Source organism: Vulpes vulpes, chromosome 11 (genome assembly GCF_048418805.1).
Source record: "Vulpes vulpes isolate BD-2025 chromosome 11, VulVul3, whole genome shotgun sequence".
NCBI classification, from domain to species: domain Eukaryota; kingdom Metazoa; phylum Chordata; class Mammalia; order Carnivora; family Canidae; genus Vulpes; species Vulpes vulpes.
In genome coordinates this window covers 99,101,912-99,120,819 of record NC_132790.1, presented here as the reverse complement: position 1 = coordinate 99,120,819, position 18,908 = coordinate 99,101,912, and the positions used below count along the sequence as shown (strand labels likewise).

At 38.4% G+C, this 18,908-nt stretch overlaps 1 protein-coding gene across 4 annotated transcripts in view; it reads left to right on the top strand.

Moving 5' to 3' along the window:
• Positions 1 to 2,121: 2,121 nt before the first annotated feature.
• The window catches only part of GPR149 (G protein-coupled receptor 149), a 64,775-nt gene continuing 47,988 nt past the window's right edge, over positions 2,122 to 18,908 (top strand). For 2 of the 4 annotated variants that reach the window (XM_025987802.2, XM_072727201.1), the window contains exons 1-3: positions 2,122 to 3,135; positions 4,072 to 4,264; positions 9,168 to 9,625. In XM_025987802.2, coding sequence (XP_025843587.1) covers positions 2,200 to 3,135; positions 4,072 to 4,264; positions 9,168 to 9,625 — 1,587 coding nt within the window. In that variant the 5' untranslated portion in view covers positions 2,122 to 2,199. Of the gene's footprint in view, positions 3,142 to 4,071; positions 4,265 to 9,167; positions 9,626 to 18,908 lie in introns of all 4 variants that reach the window. The other 2 variants (XM_025987801.2, XM_072727200.1) reach the window with 1 other exon arrangement.

The following is an 18,908-nucleotide window of genomic DNA, read 5'->3' as shown; positions in this document are numbered from 1 at the left end:
AGTGCTCAGCTAGCTGCAACAGGCGGGTCTTGTTTCCATTTGCAGAGAGAAGGGGACATAAAACAACATGTGAAGGTAAGCAAAGTGCCTACTGTGTTTACTGAGGGTCTGGGGGGCAACGACGAACACCGTCACTTCCCACACGAGCAGATTCGGGTTTAATTCATAGCTCCAGTTACCTCTAAAATGAAAGGAATGATCAGAGTTCTATCACCGCGCCCATCCACTTAGGTCATTACCATATCAGCTTCTCCTTCCCTGCTTTCCTTCGGACCCCAGCTCTGTACAGGGAGGGTGGGGGTGAGTGAGGGGTGGGGAACCCTCAGCTCTCCAGGCCGAGCCAAGGAGGAATGCTACCCTAAAGCGTTCAGGGAGATCCCTGACCTGAACTGAGACAGTTGGGGATCAAGCCCTAAGGGAAAAGCATTATGCACTTGGGGCACTTTCTGTTGGCTATTGTTGTTAAACTGTTTCTCTTAGAGAGCAAAACTGGCATGAGGATCCGCATCCAAGCCAGATTTAAAAACCGAGCCCCCCCCACCCCCACCCCCACCCCCACCCAGGCTCCAAAAAACACAGACTAGCTGTCTGAGTTGCCTGCCAGTATCAACCAATCGGGGTGAGTCTCCTCCAAACAATCTGGAGGAGGCCCTTATTTTTCTTCCTTTCCCTCCTTAGTATATTGGTTGGGGACACTACTTGAGAGGGGACTTTCTATATGAGGGCCTCTCTAGGACCTCGGGGAGGCTAGATTGATGGTGTGTCACCCCTCAGCTGAAGCTGTGGCCCCAATTAAGCCTCTCCTCTGCCTTTGGTTTTGGGTCTGGCCTCCTTTTAGTGGTCGGGCTCAAATACCTGACTCCACTAACAGAACCACAGAAGTTGCTGCAACTTCTTTGCTAAGTCACTCATCTTGCAAAGCTGACAAGTTTTTGGTGAGGTCAGAGATGCAGTTACTGTATGCCCCACTGCAAATACTCTGGTCAAAAATGCTTTTGTGGGGTCATCGCCCTTTACACCCTACACACAGTCATCGGACTTTATCAGCTGGAAAACATGACTTATTCAAATGGCAGCTTGCTTACCGGACGACATTGATAGAAAATAGTTACGTGCCTGAAGCTAGTATGGAAGCTTCTGCCCGAAGATTCTGCAAAAATTCCTTTAGTGTAATGAAGACCATTGTGACATTAAGTATAATATATATTAAAAAAAAAAAACAAAGCTGGTACATTCTATTCTTTTAAAACTGGCTCTGAGGCTATTCTTCCTCTGAAGCATTATGAATCAGAGAGGTCTAGATAAGAATAAAATGAAAATCTCTTAGCGTAGTAGCTTGGACCTCTCAAAGATGGTATTTGTCATTCACATCAAGTCTGAGCAAGTATCTGGGCTAGTTTTATATGTCAAAACCACAAAGGAAGGCTCAGCAAGGACATTGTTTCTTGCCTTGCATGAGGCAGGCTGAGAAGATGTACATCATTTTGCTCATACACTGAACTCCCCTCCCTTTTGTTCCTGCTTCTCTCCTGCTTGGAGTTGACTCCTCCTTCCTGCAGCTCCGAGGATCACAGGCTGATTGAAGAACACAGCGGTTCGACGGGGAGCTGTGCTCAGCCTCAGTCTCTCTGTCTCTCTCCTTTTTGCACGTGTCTCTCTCTGAACCTGCAAAGCTGAAACCTACCTGATAATCTCCCAGCCTTTGAATCCAGCTCTGGAACCAAATGCATCGCCTTCCTGCTCTTAAAAAAAGTGAATAGAGTTTGATTACCTCAAGCTACAAGCTGCTTTGCTCCATAAGAAGGACACAAAAGGAGCCAGACATCATTGTTTTTCAGTCTACCCGAGGAGTTTTTGTTTTGTTTTTTGGGGTTTTTTTGTTTGTTTGTTTGTTTGTTTTTTCCTTTTATGCCAGAAACTTAATGGTTTCAGGAGCAAGTTTCTGGCTTGCTTGTTTTTAATCGGAGTGTCGAAAAGTTTCTTGCTGAATGCTTTACACGGAACTCAGTTTTTTAAAAACGGGTTGAGTCCTATCTAAAGGAGATGCGCCTCATCATTTTCTGCTGAACTGATGGGGGGACATCTAGAGGGGAACTTGGTGGGGGAGAATGAGATCTGGTTTGCATCGGACAATCATGCTTTCTTCTGACCACAGTCACAGACCCGCTGAAAGGGGGGATTGACTCTTAGCCCAAGACAATGTCTGGATCTTCCAGTAACTTGTCAGCAAACGACTCTAGCCCGTGGGAAGAAGGTGGTGATTCGACGGACCTTTCAGGTGCGCCCAGGACTCTGAATATCTACCTCTTCTGCCTGACATGCCTGATGACTGTCGCGGCCCTGGCGGGCAGCATCTACTCGCTGGTGTCCCTGCTGAGGATGCGGAACCGGACGGTCGTGTCCATGCTCGTGGCCTCCTGGGCCGGGGACGATCTCCTGGGCGTCCTGTCCGTGACCATCTTCATGTTCTTGCAGTGGCCGAGCGAGGTCCCTGCGTCCTCGCGGCCTCTGTGTGCCGCCTCTGCCCTGCTGTACCTGTGCCAGGGCCTCTCGAGCAGCCTGAAGGCGGCCCTCCTGGTGTCCTACAACTTCTCCTGGGTGCACCGGGCGGCGGGGCGCGGGGCGGCCTCCCGCAGGTGCGGCCAGGTGCTGGCCGTGGTGCTGACGGTGTGGGCCGCCAGCCTGGGGCTGTCCGCGCTGCCGCTGTGCGGCTGGGGCGCCTTCGTGCGCACGGCCTGGGGCTGCCTGGCCGACTGCTCCAGCTCCTACGTGCTGCTGCCCCTCGTCGTGTACTCCTCGGCCTTGGCGCTGCTCGCCGGCCTCTCGGTGCCGCTCGCCCAGCAGCTGCTGTGCTCGGAGGAGCCGCCCAGGCTGCACGCCAGCTACCAGCGCATCTCCCGCGGAGCCTCGGCGCCCGGGACCCCTCCGGGCCGGTGCGCGGAGGATGCTGCGGGCTCGGCGCCGCGGTGCCCCGGGGCGCGCTCCCAGGGCCCCCACGCCGCGCTGCCCGGAGCCTGCGCGCGCGCGAACCGGGGGGCCCCCTGCGGCCCCGGGAGCTTCCCGGCGAGCGTGGCGCAGAGGCGCTTCTCTCTGATCCTAGCGCTGACCAAAGCCCTCCTCTGGCTGCCCATGATGGTAAAGGTGCAGCGGCTGCGGCGCGCGGGGGCGTGCCCAGGGCGCGGGCGGGGCCGGGCCGGGATGCGGGAGGCCCCAGGAGGCGCGCAGCCCGGTCCCCTTCCACCTGCGGCTCGCGCGCTCCTGGAGACGCACCTGCAGGAAGGCAGCTCCCGCCGGGCCGCGCAGCCCTTGCGCCCAAGGCTTCTGGCTCCGAAACTGGGGAGGGGTCGTGGTGGAGGAGGAGGAGGTGATGGGAGGCACGGAGCGCTTCGGGGCGCGGGACACGGGCTTCCCCTCATCCATCGTGGTGGTGGCCGGGGGTGTTCTCCTCTCTCCTGGCAATATCTGGGAATATTCAGCAAAGAGGGGAGGTAGTAAAAGTCGTTCCCCCCCTCCCACCCCGGTCCTGCCTTTTTCTCCACTCCGTTCCTGCCGAGTAAGGACGCCGCCCATCCTCAGCCAGGGGGGGAGATTGGAGAGGCGTGACCTGAAGTAGGAAGGGAAGAGAGGGACCAAACAGGGGTTTCTGTTCAAGCCTTCAGGAGGGAGCCCAGTGTTGGTATAGGAAGGTGGCGCCCTGCTGTGACAAGCAGGCTGGGGACGGGGGGAGGTGAGGGCTCAGGGATGTGACAAAGGCCATCTGGAGGACCAGGTGCAGGCGTCCAGTTCGTCTGCCTCTTTTCCTCGTAGTGTCCCCAAAGTGTGTTTCCCTGCCGAGACCTGGGGCAGCAGGGGGCACAGACCTGGCACCCAGGGGGCAGAAACCATCCTGTGGTCTAAATCATCCCGGCTAAACCCAAGGGATCCCAGTGGTCCACCACCAAAACAGAGCTTCTGGCTCTCAAGCAGGAAGGGAGCCTGGAGAAGAGGGCTGGGGCAGCATGCTTGGGGGAAAGACTTGGCAAAGTGGAAAATTTTATCCTGGGATAGGTCTGAAGCTCTTTGCCTTTGCAGATTCACATGATGGTTCAGCACGTGCTGGGGTTTCAGAGCCCTCCCTTCGAGACGCTCAGCTTTCTACTCACCCTGCTGGCCACCACTGTAACCCCAGTGTTTGTCTTGTCCAAACGCTGGACCCACTTGCCCTGTGGCTGCATCATCAACTGTAAGCAGGACGCCTATACAGTGGCATCGGATGGGGAAAAAAGTAAGTCCTTGACAGCGTGGAGGTTGGGAGCAATAAGCATACAGTCAAACACAGAAAAGTGGGCTGTTGAGAAGTCGCCTGAGTAGTGAATGACGAATCCAAGGACAGATGGAAATGGTAAATAAAGTCAAGAAATTGTAATGTGAAACAATTCTTAGCACAGTGCTGAGATAAGTTTTAAAGGAGGCAGGTTTAAAACAACTCTGTAAAGTGCTAGGGCATTGAATAATTATTTTGGGGGAAGAAAAGAAAGAATTTATTCAGCACAGCATGAAGTCAACAAGGCCCTTAGAAGTCATCTCCATCCACCTTAGTTCTTAGCCCAGAGTAGAAAATAGATTCCTTTCCCAAGTCTACATATGAGAAGCCTGCATCTGAAAAGAGATTAACTCTTTGAGGTGTTAAAAACACATTATATGACAGCCCATTATTATTTAATGGAACAGAATTTTTATACTTTTCCTTCTCGTATTCTTCCAGGGTTTTTAGAAAGTTTTCAAAGGAGAGTGCCTCAAAACAGTTCAAAAATTTTAAAGGGCATCTGGCTGGCCCAGTTGGTAGAGCACATGACTCTTGATCTCAGGATCTTGAATATTAGCCCCACATGGAGGGTAGAGAGATTACTTAAAATCTGAAGGAAAAAAAAAAGACAAAAAGTAACTTTTATAAGTGTATGGCTCTGCTTTCAGAAAACACAAAAAAATTCTCAGTTTCAAGAAGGGAAAATGTGACAGATTTGTCTATGTATGTTCATGTATGAATATAGCCATGCTAATTACAAACAAACAACAAAAACAAGAACAAAAATTATGTTCTAAAGAGTATACCTAGAATGGGAGTGGGGTCAATTATGAAACTCTCTAGAGTGTGATTGTTCTCATACTGAGGCGGGAACAGTTGAAGAATGACCCTTTATTTTGACTGTGCCAGGAAGAAAAAGGATATTCGTTTGTCATTCCAGACAAAAGATAGGATGGTCTACCATTTAATAAACTGAAAAATGCATGAATGTCTGCTGAATTACTGTTCCATTTATTATCCTTTGGTCAGAATAAGCAAATATATCACTCTTTAACAGAGAGAAAAAAAGGTAAACAAAAATAGTTCATCTCAGACTATTTCAGAGATACAGAAACTGGAGAATATTAAAGTATATTCTGCAATCAATTCTACAACAGGGTTATTTTATAAACATCAATTAATCATGAACTGGTCATTTTCCATGTATTAGTTACATTTAAAATTTAATATGTCTAGATAACTTTTCAAGTGACCAGAAGATTTCTTTAGTTTTAAGGACACCGTAAAGTTTTGTTTGTTTTTTTTTTAATAGATGCCAAATTCATCTAGGTCTTTAAAACAAAATAACTATGGAACTTATATAACAATTATGTGATTCTGGAGATTAATATGTGGAGCAACAGTGACACAGAAAATTAGTAATAAATCCCCTTGAGCCCCATAGAACATACATAAAAATCATTTACGAGCCTGGAAGCTTTAACATTCTATCAAATGTTAACATTTGACTACTACATTAGTGAACCAGCATTGTCTTATAGTATTTAAAGTTGTGAGAGAGACGATGAAAGTCCAATGTCAGAGAAAATGAAAAGTCTTAGGGAAGTGACATACATAGGGAGTCATTTTAAGAAGTAGGGGACACCTATATCAGAGCTGAAAACAAAACAACGCAACAGACCTATCACCGCAAATGGTCTAGGAAGTAATTCAATCTTGTACTGTACAGGACAGAAGAGCCTACGGCAGGCTGGAACAATCAATCATTACATTAATATACGATGTTTGAAAATAAAACCACGCCTTTTCAAGAGCAAAATAATATTTTTCCTCCAAATTTACCATCCCTCTTATTTCTGTTTAAAATTTCAAGGAATAAATTCCCTGAAACGTGTAGGTTTATACAAAGACACATAGCTTTAAGAATCGAACATTGTGAGAAACATTACTTTAAAATGCCTGTGGTCCAAATGGTTCCATTCTCTTTTATGATCCCAGGTCTCCCCACAGGGAAATTCTGAGAACAAGAATGATATGTTTTCATTGTCTGAGAACCCATCATATATTTTCCTATTGCTAGGATGACACGAGAACAAAATTGCAAAATCCCAAAAATGATCATCCTCAAATAGGCAAGTGCCTAACCAAATGCCTTGATTCTTTGGGAATATGGCTCCAGTTTTACATTTCAGCTTTTTCTCCTTAACAAACTAAGATTCCCCCTTTTACATTCTTTGTCAGTGAACTCCAGAAGCAAGGAAGCTTCCTAATTCATATCTGCTATAGGTTCATTTTGCAGATGTAAATATAATTCTACATTTCAGCTTTAGTGAATGGAAATGGAGAGACATGCAATAAAAAAAAATGCATGTCAGTAATGGGAAATACTTTGCAGATTAATAATTCTCTCCTGTTTCTAACATAAGCCTGTATTACTAGTGTCTCAAAACAAAGGTGTTAAAAAAATGATTTTAACACAGAGGTCTCAGGTGGAAGACATATGGGATAGATGTGGCTTTCACAATCATTTTGTTTACATGAAATGATGTTTCCTTTTTTAATTAAACAGTTAAATATTTTCTATGAAATCAGGTATTCAGTCTTTATTTTAAACAAAATCAAAGTATCTGCTAGGTATCATTCTGAAGAATTATTTATTTTTGTAAGCTGATATAATTACTTATGTCTAAAAATGCAAATAGCAAGATATGGTTAAAAGCAAAAGACTAAAGCTGATTCATGTTTGGTCCAGGGTTTAGCTTTTCAGAACAAATACAAGATTACATTTTTTTTTTGAAGTATACTATCGTATAGACTTCAAAAGATCCCGATTGTGTTCTGACAGTCTTTAAGTTTCTGGTAAGTTATTAGTCAAACATTGTCAACTGTTACACTGTTATGACCTATTATCTCCATTAATTACCTTAGTCAGAAATTTACCTTTAGTTCTCTCATGCGTCTAATTAGCAGTAAAACAATTTCACATACAGGTTGGTAACTCCAATTCTAGAATCAGTTGGCTTTTAAATTCAAAACCCTTTACCAGTTAAGTAATCTTAAGTAGGTTTCTTCTACCAGCCTCAGTTTTCTCAACTGTAAAGGAGAATCAATAAGCCTTTTATTATGTAGGGTTGTTGCCCGTTAAACGACAAGACCCAAGTGCATAACTTAGCCCTGGAGTCTCCTGCTTCTGCATGGTGTGCGTCATAATTGCGCTTCCCCCTCAGAGCCTAACTCAAACTACCTCTTCCACTTCATGACATGGAGATTCTCCATTGACAGTATGCACACTACTTCGAAAACATTACTCACCTTTGCTTTACATATTTCATAATTATAACATACAGCTAATAAGGTACATAGTTGGAAACATCAATTTTATTGTTATATGTTAAAGGTGGGATTTATGTGTTTTTGTTTGCCTACTGTCTTTGAACTGACGATTTGCCACTTCGTATCTTTTTTAGAGAAAAGGGAAACCCATCCATAATTAATACATCCTTTTAGTTCCTTCAACTTTCACACTGTTTAAGTAAGTTAAAAATCCCAATTTAATTTTACTGGACATATTAGTAGAAAAAAAGTAAGTAGAACTATACATAAGAGTATATTTTAAAATATTAACTATGTTTCTACTTTTCCATTTTCTCTGGACAGAAATTCTTGTTTGCGTTGTGGCTCAAACAATGAATGTTTTAAACACTCAAATAATGAATGCTACCTCTAAGTTCTATTATCACTTAGTGGAATTGCTTTGTAAATCTTCAGTAGTGGGAAAATTTTAGTAATATAATCAGCATGTGAATGGCACTAGGATATATTGTAAAATGAATCAAATTTTTTCTGTTGTTCCCATAGAATTTTATAGCTTTTCATAGATTTTTCCACCAAGGATAGCTAAATATCTGGTATATGACAGCTATCTAAGAAGAAAAATAGTTTGAAAAGAGCCGTATTTTGAAAGATGAAAACCAAAACATTAAATTGCATTTTGTCTACCACCTTAATACATAAAATGATCCAATATTTTATTACATTCACACATAAAAATTGTATCATTTTCTGTCACATTCTCACTTGTTATTCTACTAAGAATTTGTACCATATCTACTAACTAGTAGTACTTTACTAGAATAGCATTACATTTCACTTGGTTTAAACCATAAAGAGTTTTATGCATTCCTGCTAAATTCACCTTGTATTAATCAGGTTTAGACACACTGTAAAGTGCTTTAGATCACAAAAATATAAATCTATTCATTATTTTTTACAACTCATTACAAATTTATTTGTATTAGAAATACATATGCTATTTTAAAAAGTTTAAAAACCATATTGTGGCATTTTCTAATTTTTAATGTATGCATTTATAAGCATGTAAATGGAAGTGTCATACATCAAAATATTTAACACAGTCATTTCTGTTGGTGATATTGTCAGCTGAATAACTTATATAATATTAAGACCTCAATAATTTCCAACAAAGTAGTTTATAAACAATATCTTTTATCACCAAATAAATAAATATATAGATAATTGGTAAACTGAGAAAGTTAAAACTAAATATATGTGAGAATTTCCTAATTTATGGTTAAATTATTGTTCATTAAAACTTCTCTGAAAACTGCAGCATTCTTGGAATTGTAAATATTTTAAGCCTATCATTGTACATGTGAGAAAAGTTAGGCCCAGAGTGATGACACCTTGGATTTATAAGATTTAATTACTTTGCATAATTGGCAGGAAATGAAGGTAGTTTTTAAATTCATAGTAATCAGTTTGGATGCACTTTCCTATTCTTATTCACTATGTACACCCAATTATTGTTTATAACTACCTTCCTAACCACGGAACTTTCCTTTTGCTTTTTGCTTTTACGTAGCCAAGAGGAGAGGCTTTGAATTCAATCTATCATTCCAACGGAGTTATGGGATTTATAAAATAGCACATGAAGATTACTATGATGATGATGAAAATTCTATATCCTATCACAATCTCATGAATTCTGAATGCAAAACTACAAAAGACTCTCAGAGAGACACTCACAGCATCTTCAATGCCATAAAAGTGGAAATCAGCACTGCACCCTCCCGGGACAGCTCCATACTAAAAGGGATCAACAAATGTACCAATACTGACATGACCGAGGCTGAGCAGGATTGCCACGGTGAGAAGAGCGTTGATCCATTGCTTTCTGAAAAAACGGGACATGATGCTAACTATGAAGAAACCACCTTTCTGGAAGGGCCAGAAAGAAGACTTTCTCATGAGGAGAGTCAGAAACCAGACCTTTCAGACTGGGAATGGTGTAGGAGTAAGTCAGAAAGGACTCCTCGTCAGGTACAGTAAAGGCTGTTCTTTCTGTCGAATTAAAAATGAGACCAAATATGATAGGCATGAAAAAAAAAAAAACAATGATCAGTTGTTTATTTCATTCAATCAAGTCTAAGGTTAATTTCACTTGCTTTAAGTTCCATAATATTAAATTTTATTTCAAGGTATTCTTTGGAGGGACTTTTAAGTTTTTTAAGTTCTACCTTTCCAGTCAAAATCTGTATATTTGGGGATTGGCAGAGCTAAACAGGCTCTTGAGAAGGTTAGAGCTTTCTAGTTTAACCTCAAGTAATCTGTCAAAATTCAGACTAGCCTCTCAGAACTTGTTTCAAATTAGTTAACTTGTATGCTTTATTTTTCCTTCTTCCACCCAAAAAAGTATTTCACAAGTGCCCCAGGGAAGTTTTCTTTTTTACCATAAAGGAAAATATTTATACAGCTAGTGGTGAGGAGGGTAGTCCTGCTGCAACTATACTAGATAGAACTAGTCCCTCCAGTATTCAGCAGGGGGAAAAAAAAAAAGATCTGTTCCAGAATATATCCAAGTGAGCCCTTGCAAGCTCTGCTAAATGTCCTATCCCTTTAAGGATAGAAGAATGGCTTTATGTTTTATAAAACTGAAAAGAATTTGCACCTTAATTTCATCCCATTTTCTCCTAGGTTTCAGCCTGCCTAGAATGATGAGAGATACGTCTTATTTTATTGAAACTGTAGTGTAATATTGATATGAGATTGTTCTTTACGCCAAAATCTCATATCTGGTAATTAAAATTGCTTTTGCTTCCCACACCACTGATTTACTAGAAAGATGAGCTGTTTTCTGCCAGATTCAATTGAAATCAAAGTCCACTTGTCAAAACAAAGTCATAATTCCAAAAATATGTGCAAAGAATACTATTACATTTATTGATCAAAATATGACCATATAACACCAAGTATGAATATGGGCAGAGTACTCTGAGATTTCCTTTATTCTCAGTGATAATTAAAACTACTAGTCCTACTCTTAATATCGTTTAAAAAGTAAGTTGGACAATAAAACAAAATATACAAAATATATTATTAAAAATAATTATTCATACTATTTAGTGATTAGGTATTTCAGAAAACCATCACTAAATATTTGCCACAAATTACAAGATAATATGAAAATGTATTATTGACTGGACACAATGCTCAGTATTTTTAGAACAAAATGGTACCCCAGCTAAGAGGAAAATCCTTACAGTCTCATCATCAATTTGTTCCTGAATAATATAAGCCTCCTGGTTTTCTTGCACTTAAGAATTGTTAAGTAATACTCATGATGAAATGTTTTATGTGTGTGTGTCCGTGATGTACACACGCCAATAACTTGCAACTACCTTGGTGTGCTACTCCTCTATCCCATCCCCATGCTTACCCCTTAGGGATTACAGTTATCCTGAATCTTGCTCATGCTTTTTTATTTTATTGTTTTATCACAAGTGAATGCATTTCTAACACAGCATATTATTTAGTTTTGCTTATTTTGAGCTTTCTAAAGATGGCATCATACTGTACCTAATCTTCTGGGATTTGGTTTTTCCCCCACTTGACATTACTTTAAATGACTCCATTTTTAAATGTATTTTGTTAAAACATTGGGAATTATTATTAAAATATCAGAAATATAGTCCTCATTTAAAAGTCTTGATTATAGTTTGGAGAGTATAATCAATTAATTACCCTAGAAACTTGTGAAAGGATCAGACACTTTACACAATAATATACTGTACCTTGAGCATAATGAAATACAACTTACCCACAGACCTCTATAAATAAAAAAAATCAAATGATATATAGAAAGAACTAAATTTTGATCAAACCAGATCAAGTATCAATCGACACCTTTCAACTACAATGATCTGCTTAAGTATTAATATTTTAACATCTGTGAAGAACAAGTAGTTCAGAAAATTGACCTAAAATGGTGGTTGTAAAAAAAAAAATGATTAGTGATAAAATAGAGAAAATTCAGGAAAGATAAAAATCTATATTTTGGGGACTGAAATTAAATAAAATACTATAATAAATTTTCAAGCAGCAGTAAGAAATCCTTAAGTTATAGGCTGATGTTATTGATATGACTTGCCTTTGGCAAAACTGCCTCTGGACTTTAAGGTTAACATGTAACCCAAATACATTTAGGGCTTAAAAGCTTCTATAACTTTTCCATGACCAAAGACAGGTTTTAACCGGCCACCTATTCTTCACCAGCAGATACTTCATGGGAGGAGACGGTGACTTAGCACTTTCATGTCATCATCCTTTTCTTCCAACAACCTTCTCTGCTCTATGTATCTTAAAGTGATACATTACACTGCAGTAGACACTGCAGTAAGTCTATAAAAATACTATCTCTTTTGATTTCCCATAACTGTACTTTAAATATTTAGGCTCAATCTATCAGTTTGTATTTAATTGCTGTACAATTTATAGTGTGTTCTTTGTTCTTAGGCTTAAAAAAAGCAAGTTTGATTTAAAATCTATTTAGTGATCCTTATTTTATTTTGACAAAACATGTTGCTTAATTTTTTTATTAGAGTTTATGTTGGTAAACAAATTCTCATTGTATTTTGTTGAAAATCCTGGAAGGAGTGAAAGCATTAGGTAAGGTTAAGGTGTAAAGAAGATGGCAGTAGTAGAATGGCTTCAGCAGGTTTAATTGTGATCTACTAAAATGTATCAGAGTGGGAAGTGCTTGTAAAACTAAAATTCAGTGTTAAATTTAACCATACAATTACTTCTTTTTGGATCCCTAGTAGGTAGAATCCCAAGAAGTTTGCTATTAAAATGTTCATTAAAGGACAGCCTGGGTGGCTCAGTGGTTTGGCGCTGGCTTCAGCCCAGAGTGTGATCCTCGGGTCCCGGGATCGAGTCCCACGTTGGGCTCCCTGCATGGAGCCTGCTTCCCTCTCTGCCTGTGTCTCTGCCTCTCTGTCTCTATGTCTCTCATGAATTAATAAATACAATCTTAAAAAAATGTATTCATTAAAAAATAGTTAGAAATGTCAGAGCTCTTCAGTTACAAAGTTTTACTCTGGTAGCCATGATTTGACTGTTCCTGAAAAGAAATCGTTATTTTCCAGAACCTAAAAGTTTTTTCATCTGTGAATAAAGGACATTTGGCATACGAAATAATTTGGTGGCTTGTGGGTAATCACTCTAGTTTTCTCTTCTAAAACAAAGCCCATCAATGAGTTCCATTTTCTTTTCTTTTAATATGTTGTCTTAAAGCTCTAGAAACTCATTTATTATAAAAAATCAGAAACAAAGATGTGCTGTAACTATGTCACTCCATCCCTTTTTTAATCCATTCATCAAAGCATCTGAAAGATGAATAGTCATCCACTATGCCAGGAAAATACAGGAAAATAGAGTCTGTAACAATCATTCTCAAATGAGAGACCAAGCAGGGGGAAGTGATTACATTTGAATTAGCTACACAAACCACTTAGCATAAGGATGGATAAACAAACAAGAACTAACTTTAAAGTCACCTGAGCATCAAAGAAATTTTACTCTCATGTTAAGGAAAATGTTTTAACTATCTAAAAATAGTTTTAAAAATCAAAGTTGTGTTTGCTATCAGAGTGAAACAGCAACACTGGGTCCTATAACTTTTAAATATTATTATTTCTTTAAATAATTTTCATAAAGAACTGTGGAAACCAAGGCAAACTAGATTATTCTGGGTTCTTTAAATTGGAGCTTCTCAAATTTTAATGTGCAAATAAGTCAAATGGAGATCTTGTTAAAATGTAGATCATGACTGAGTAAATCTGAGATGGGTTCCAAGATTCTGCATTTCTGACAAAACCCTAGCTGATTCTGGTAAAAATAAAAAGTCTCAACCCGGACCTACAGAATCAGAATCCTCCTGCCCCCGTTGGTTCAAATAAACATCAAAATTTAAGCAGCTGCATTAGCATCCAATCACTAGGAGATAAATACTAGTTTAAAGGGAAGGGCAAAATCAATTCCTTCCATTTACTATATGCCTCATAAAGTAAAATAAGACTGGAAGAAAATACTCCAATACAGTAGGGTCCCCCTATCTGTGGGCAATGTGTTCCAAGACACCCAGTGGTTCCCTGAAACTGCAGATAGCACTGAACCCTACAAATACTATATTTTTTTCCTATAGAAACATACCTAGATACAGTCTAATTTATCAATTAGGCAGAGTAAGAGATTAATAATAACCCAAAATAGAAAAATTACAATAATACATTGTAATCAAAGTTGTAAGAATTTGGTCACTCTCAATTTCAAAATATCTTCCTGTGATGATGTGAGATGATAAAATGTGACATGATGAGATGAAGTGAGTTGAGTGACATAGGCTTTGTGATGCAGCGTTAGGCTACCACTAACCTTCTGATGGTATCTCAGAAGGATTATCTGCTTTTGGACTGTGGTTGACTGCAGGTAACTGAAACCACAGAAAGTGGTATCTGGATAAGTGAGGGGCCTACCTCTCCTAAAAACAGTGCATCTTCTCTTTTCTCTTTTTTTAAAGTATTTATTCATTCATGAGAGACACAGAGAGAGAGAAAGGGGCAGAGACACAGGCAGAGGGAGAAGCAGGCTCCATGTAGGGAGCCCAATGAGGGACTCAATCCCGAGACTCCAGGATCAGGCCCCAAGCCGAGGCGTCTGAGGCACTGAGGCACCCAGGCATTCCCATTTTCTCTTTTCATTAAAAAAAAAAAGACTATTAAAAAATTAAATCAGGCATAAAAAATATTAGTGTTTCCTGTGACACTGTTAACTTAATAACTGCAAATGCTTAAACCTGTTCTCTGAGTAGTTTTTCACATTTTTAGCTGAAGTGACCGAAGGAGAAAAATTCACTTATCACCTTCTATTTGTAGCCTCAAGTAACACAAATGATTCTCTGGAGTATAGATAGTTTATATTTAGCTACATCCATTTGTCAGAGCAGTTAGTTCATTACTCACTGTTACACTGCTTTCTTTAAAAAAAAACACATTTATAACCTTTATTGTTTTGTGATGACAAAGTAATATAATTATTGTAGGAAATTTAGAAATTGCTGATAAGCAAAGAAAAAAAACACCCAATTCCAACCACCCGAAGTTAACTACTGTTTACATTTTATCATATAAAACTTCAGGCTCTTTCCCATGCATATATTTTTATTTTTGACAAAAACAGGATCAGGCTGCAAAAGCATGCATATGCATATACATATATGCATGCCTTTCTTTGCATAAGAGTATAATTTCCACCTGCTTTAAATTGTTCAAGCACTTTCTGAGATTATCTAGTATAGTTTAGAATGGCTGTTTGGAGTGCAGCTGAAAGCTCATCCATGAATGCAAATTCATTCTCAAGTATTTAAAGTCTTGAAAGTGGAAGCTAAGGGGGTTTTGTTGTAAAACCACTTCAACTATTTCATAACAAATTTGTAATCCTCACAACATGTATCATTTGCTGAACTGAAGTAAAACTCAGCTAAGTTTAATTGTTGACTTTCTCAAAATTCAAGGGGGCTACCATTGGATCAAAGCTTGTGTGGAATCTTATAATTCACCTTTTAAACTAAGAATTTTGTTGACATTCTCAAAAACACCTCATGGTGTTTTTTTTGTCAAGGCTACATACTGGAGCTTCCCAGTTACGGCTCAAATCTCTTCTATAACCTCCTACTGAATAATTTCCCTTCCTTGAATGCAAATACCTGGAAAGTCACTATACTTTTTAAACTTTTTAGTGTGAACCAATTTTAGACTTACAAAATAGCTTCAAAAATGGTACAGAAAGTTCCTCTTTTTTTTACATTTAAAAATTTTATTTAAGTTCAATTAATGAACATATAATGTATTATTGGTTTTAGAGGTAGATGTCAGGGATTCATCAGTCTTATAGAATACCAAGTGCTCATTACATCATGTGTCCTCCTTAATGTTCATCACCCAGTTACCCCTTCCTCCTTCCTCCTTTCCTCCAGGGACCCCTAGTTTGTTTCATAGGATGAAGAGTCTCATGGTTTGTCTCCCTCTCTGGCTTTGTCTTGTTTTATTTTTTCCTCTCTTCCCCTATGGATGGAACTAGAGGATATTATATACTAAGTGAAATAAGTCAATCAGAGAAAGACAATTATCATATGATCTCATGCTTATGTGAAATTTAAGAAACAAAACAGAGGATCATGGGGTACAGAGAGTTTTAATATATCTTCCATTTGGCTTCCACTAATGTTAACATAGTATTTGACAATAATGTAATTATCAGGAAATTAGCAATTAATTCATAGACCTTATTTCAATTTTGTCAGTTGTCTTAAATCCTCTTTTTGGTCCAGAATCTAATTCCAGATCCCATAGTGCATCAGTTGCTATGATTCCTCAGTCTCTTCTAACCCGTAGCAGTTCTTCAATCTTGTCTTTTATGACTGATGCTTTTAGACTACTGGCTAGTTTGTTTCTGGAATATCCTTCAATTGTGTTATGTTTTCTATTGATTAAATTGAAATTATGCGTTTTTGGCAAGAGTACCACAGAAGTGATGTTTGCCCTTCCCAGCTCATTAGATCAAGAGGTACATGATGTTGATATGTCTTATCATGGTGATTTCTGTAAAGGTGGTATATTCCAGGTTTCTCCATGTAAAGCTACTATTTTTCCCCTTATAATTTATAAGTATCTTATGGGGAGATGACATTATGAAACTATGCAAATATTCCATTTCATGTTTACTTTTGTCCACTACTTTCAACATTAATTGATGAATCTTGCTTGCAATGATTATATGAAGATAATTTTTCTATCATTTCTTCTATATTTATTATTGGAATTCTCCTGTAAGAAAACGCTATCTCTTCCCCTTTGTTTGCTTACTTATTCATGTCATTTTGGGCTCAAAGATTTTGTTTTAATCTAGAAGTTATAAGCCATACTATTTATTGTTCCTTATTTTGTTACTGCAGTTGTCCTACCGTTGACTATTGGAAGCTCTTTCAGGATGAAGCCAGATCCATCCAGTGTCCTATCCTCATCTTTCTTACTTTCTAGCAGCACAAGAGATTCCAGCCTCATCTTGTATTATTACTGACCCATCCTTAGAATCAGCTATTTTTTCAGGGAGTTTTGGTTTCTTTTATTGAAAAATGGTATTTAGAAACCGACACTGGATTCTAGGTATGCTCATTGCTACTGGGGTTTCTTGCTTTTAGACTTTGCTGGGCAGATCTAGGAAACAGATGTATACTTATGTACACATCTATATTTCTATAACAGTCTCTCTGTCTAAATAATTTAATACTATGAGTTTGTACTGATAAATTCCAAGTCCAATCAAATACCATAGGATTCATTCGTGCCTTTCCCTTTTCTTGTTTGTTATTTCTTTTTCTGACAGCGAGACAACTGGCTGTCACTCTCCAATAATGTATTTAGGTATTTGGTCAATTCTGGTATACATATAAAGTAGCCTAAAAACTGTAAACCTACACTCTTGTGAGGAAAAAAAAAAAGTATTGACTAGAGTATAATAATTTTGTATAGTTTTTTTTTTTATCTTTAACCTTACAGTTTATGGCTAAAATACAATCTCTCCCATTTATTTAGGTTATTTTCATTTTCATTCCTTTCATTTTATATTATGTTTTGAGTTCCTCCCACTTTCTTTTTGATTTCAATTATTTATGTTTGGGTATGTGAAACATTACCATGATTCTAAGAGTCAGAACTACATTAAATATGTGCTTTCCTCCCTCATTTCCTCCCTCATTCCTTCCTCCGTGTTCCCATTTTCCCATTCTTTCCTTTACCTATCTGTCCCCCTCTAAGTAATCAATCTCATTGTTTTTGGTGTAACTACCCTGTATATCTTTTTGCACAAATGAGCAGATACATGTGTACCTTCTTATTTTTCCTTCTTCTTTACATATAGTCTTTTGTACTTTACTTTTTCCATTAAATGGTGTATCATAGGAGTCACTCCGTATCAGTTCATAAAGATATTTCATTTTTTATAGCTGTGCAATTATCCATACGTGGATACACCATGGTTAATTCAGTCACTCTCTTATATGGGCCTTATGATGTTTCTAGTATTTTGCAATTAAAAAATATTGCAGTAAACATTAAGCATCTGTATTTTCATATTGCTGGAGGTGTATCTTAGAATAAATTCCTAGAATTAGGATTTTTGTGTCAAAAATTAGTGTAGTTTTGTTAGGAATTGCCAAATTCTCTCCCAGAAGGGTCATACCAGTTTCCACTCCCATTAGCAATATGCTAACAGAAGGCTCTTTTCCTCACAACCTCATTATTAAGTTTTTAAATTTCTGTCAGCCTGAGAGGATGCAACCTCAGAATTGTTTTAAATTATATTTATGTGATTATAAATGGGTCTCAATAGTTTTCATATGTTTAAGAGCCTTTTTGTCTTTTTATTTTTTTTGTAAATTGTTCGTATCTTTTCCTTATTTTCCTATCAGGTTTTTGTCCCTTTATCCTGTGATTTTTAAGAGTTATATATTAGGGATATTATTCCTTTGTCTGTGATGTATATTACAAAGGTATTTTCCAAGTTTGTCAGTTATCTTCTGTTTATGGTAGTTTTCTTCCAATGCATACTTTTCAAATTTGTTTACAGTAAAAATTATCAGTCTTTTATTTACTTGCCTCTGAATTTTGAGTCATAGTTAGAAAACCAGTTTAAAATGGTATTTGCCCATGTTTTATTCTAGTACTTGTATGGTTTTAATTTTTACATTTGGATCCCAGATACATTTGGAATTTATTTTTGTATTTGATTTAGGGTATGAATATAATTTTGTCTTTTTTCTAGATGGCTACCCATTAAAAAGTAATTTATGTATAAGTCCATCATTACCCACAGTGTTTTGAGGTATCATTTTTATCTTATACCTACTTGGGTCTATTTCTGGGCCTTCTATTCCATCCCACTATCTATTCATGCACTAGTATCTCACTGTTTTAATTGGAGAGGCTATTATAGTGAGTTTTAATATCTGGTAGGGCTGGTTCCCCTACCCTCAGTATTTTTTTTTTCCTTTTCAGTATTTTTCCATGCTATTCTTGAACTTTTGCTTTTTTCATATGTAATTCACTTTCAACTTGCCTAAGTCCATAAAAAAGCTTTATCAAGATTGTGTTAAATTTATAAATTAGTTCAGAGAAAACTGATAATATCTTTACAATGTTTAATTCTCCCATCTGAGATGAGAACAGGGTATGTCTTTCCATTTTTGCTAGTCTACTCTTGTTATCTT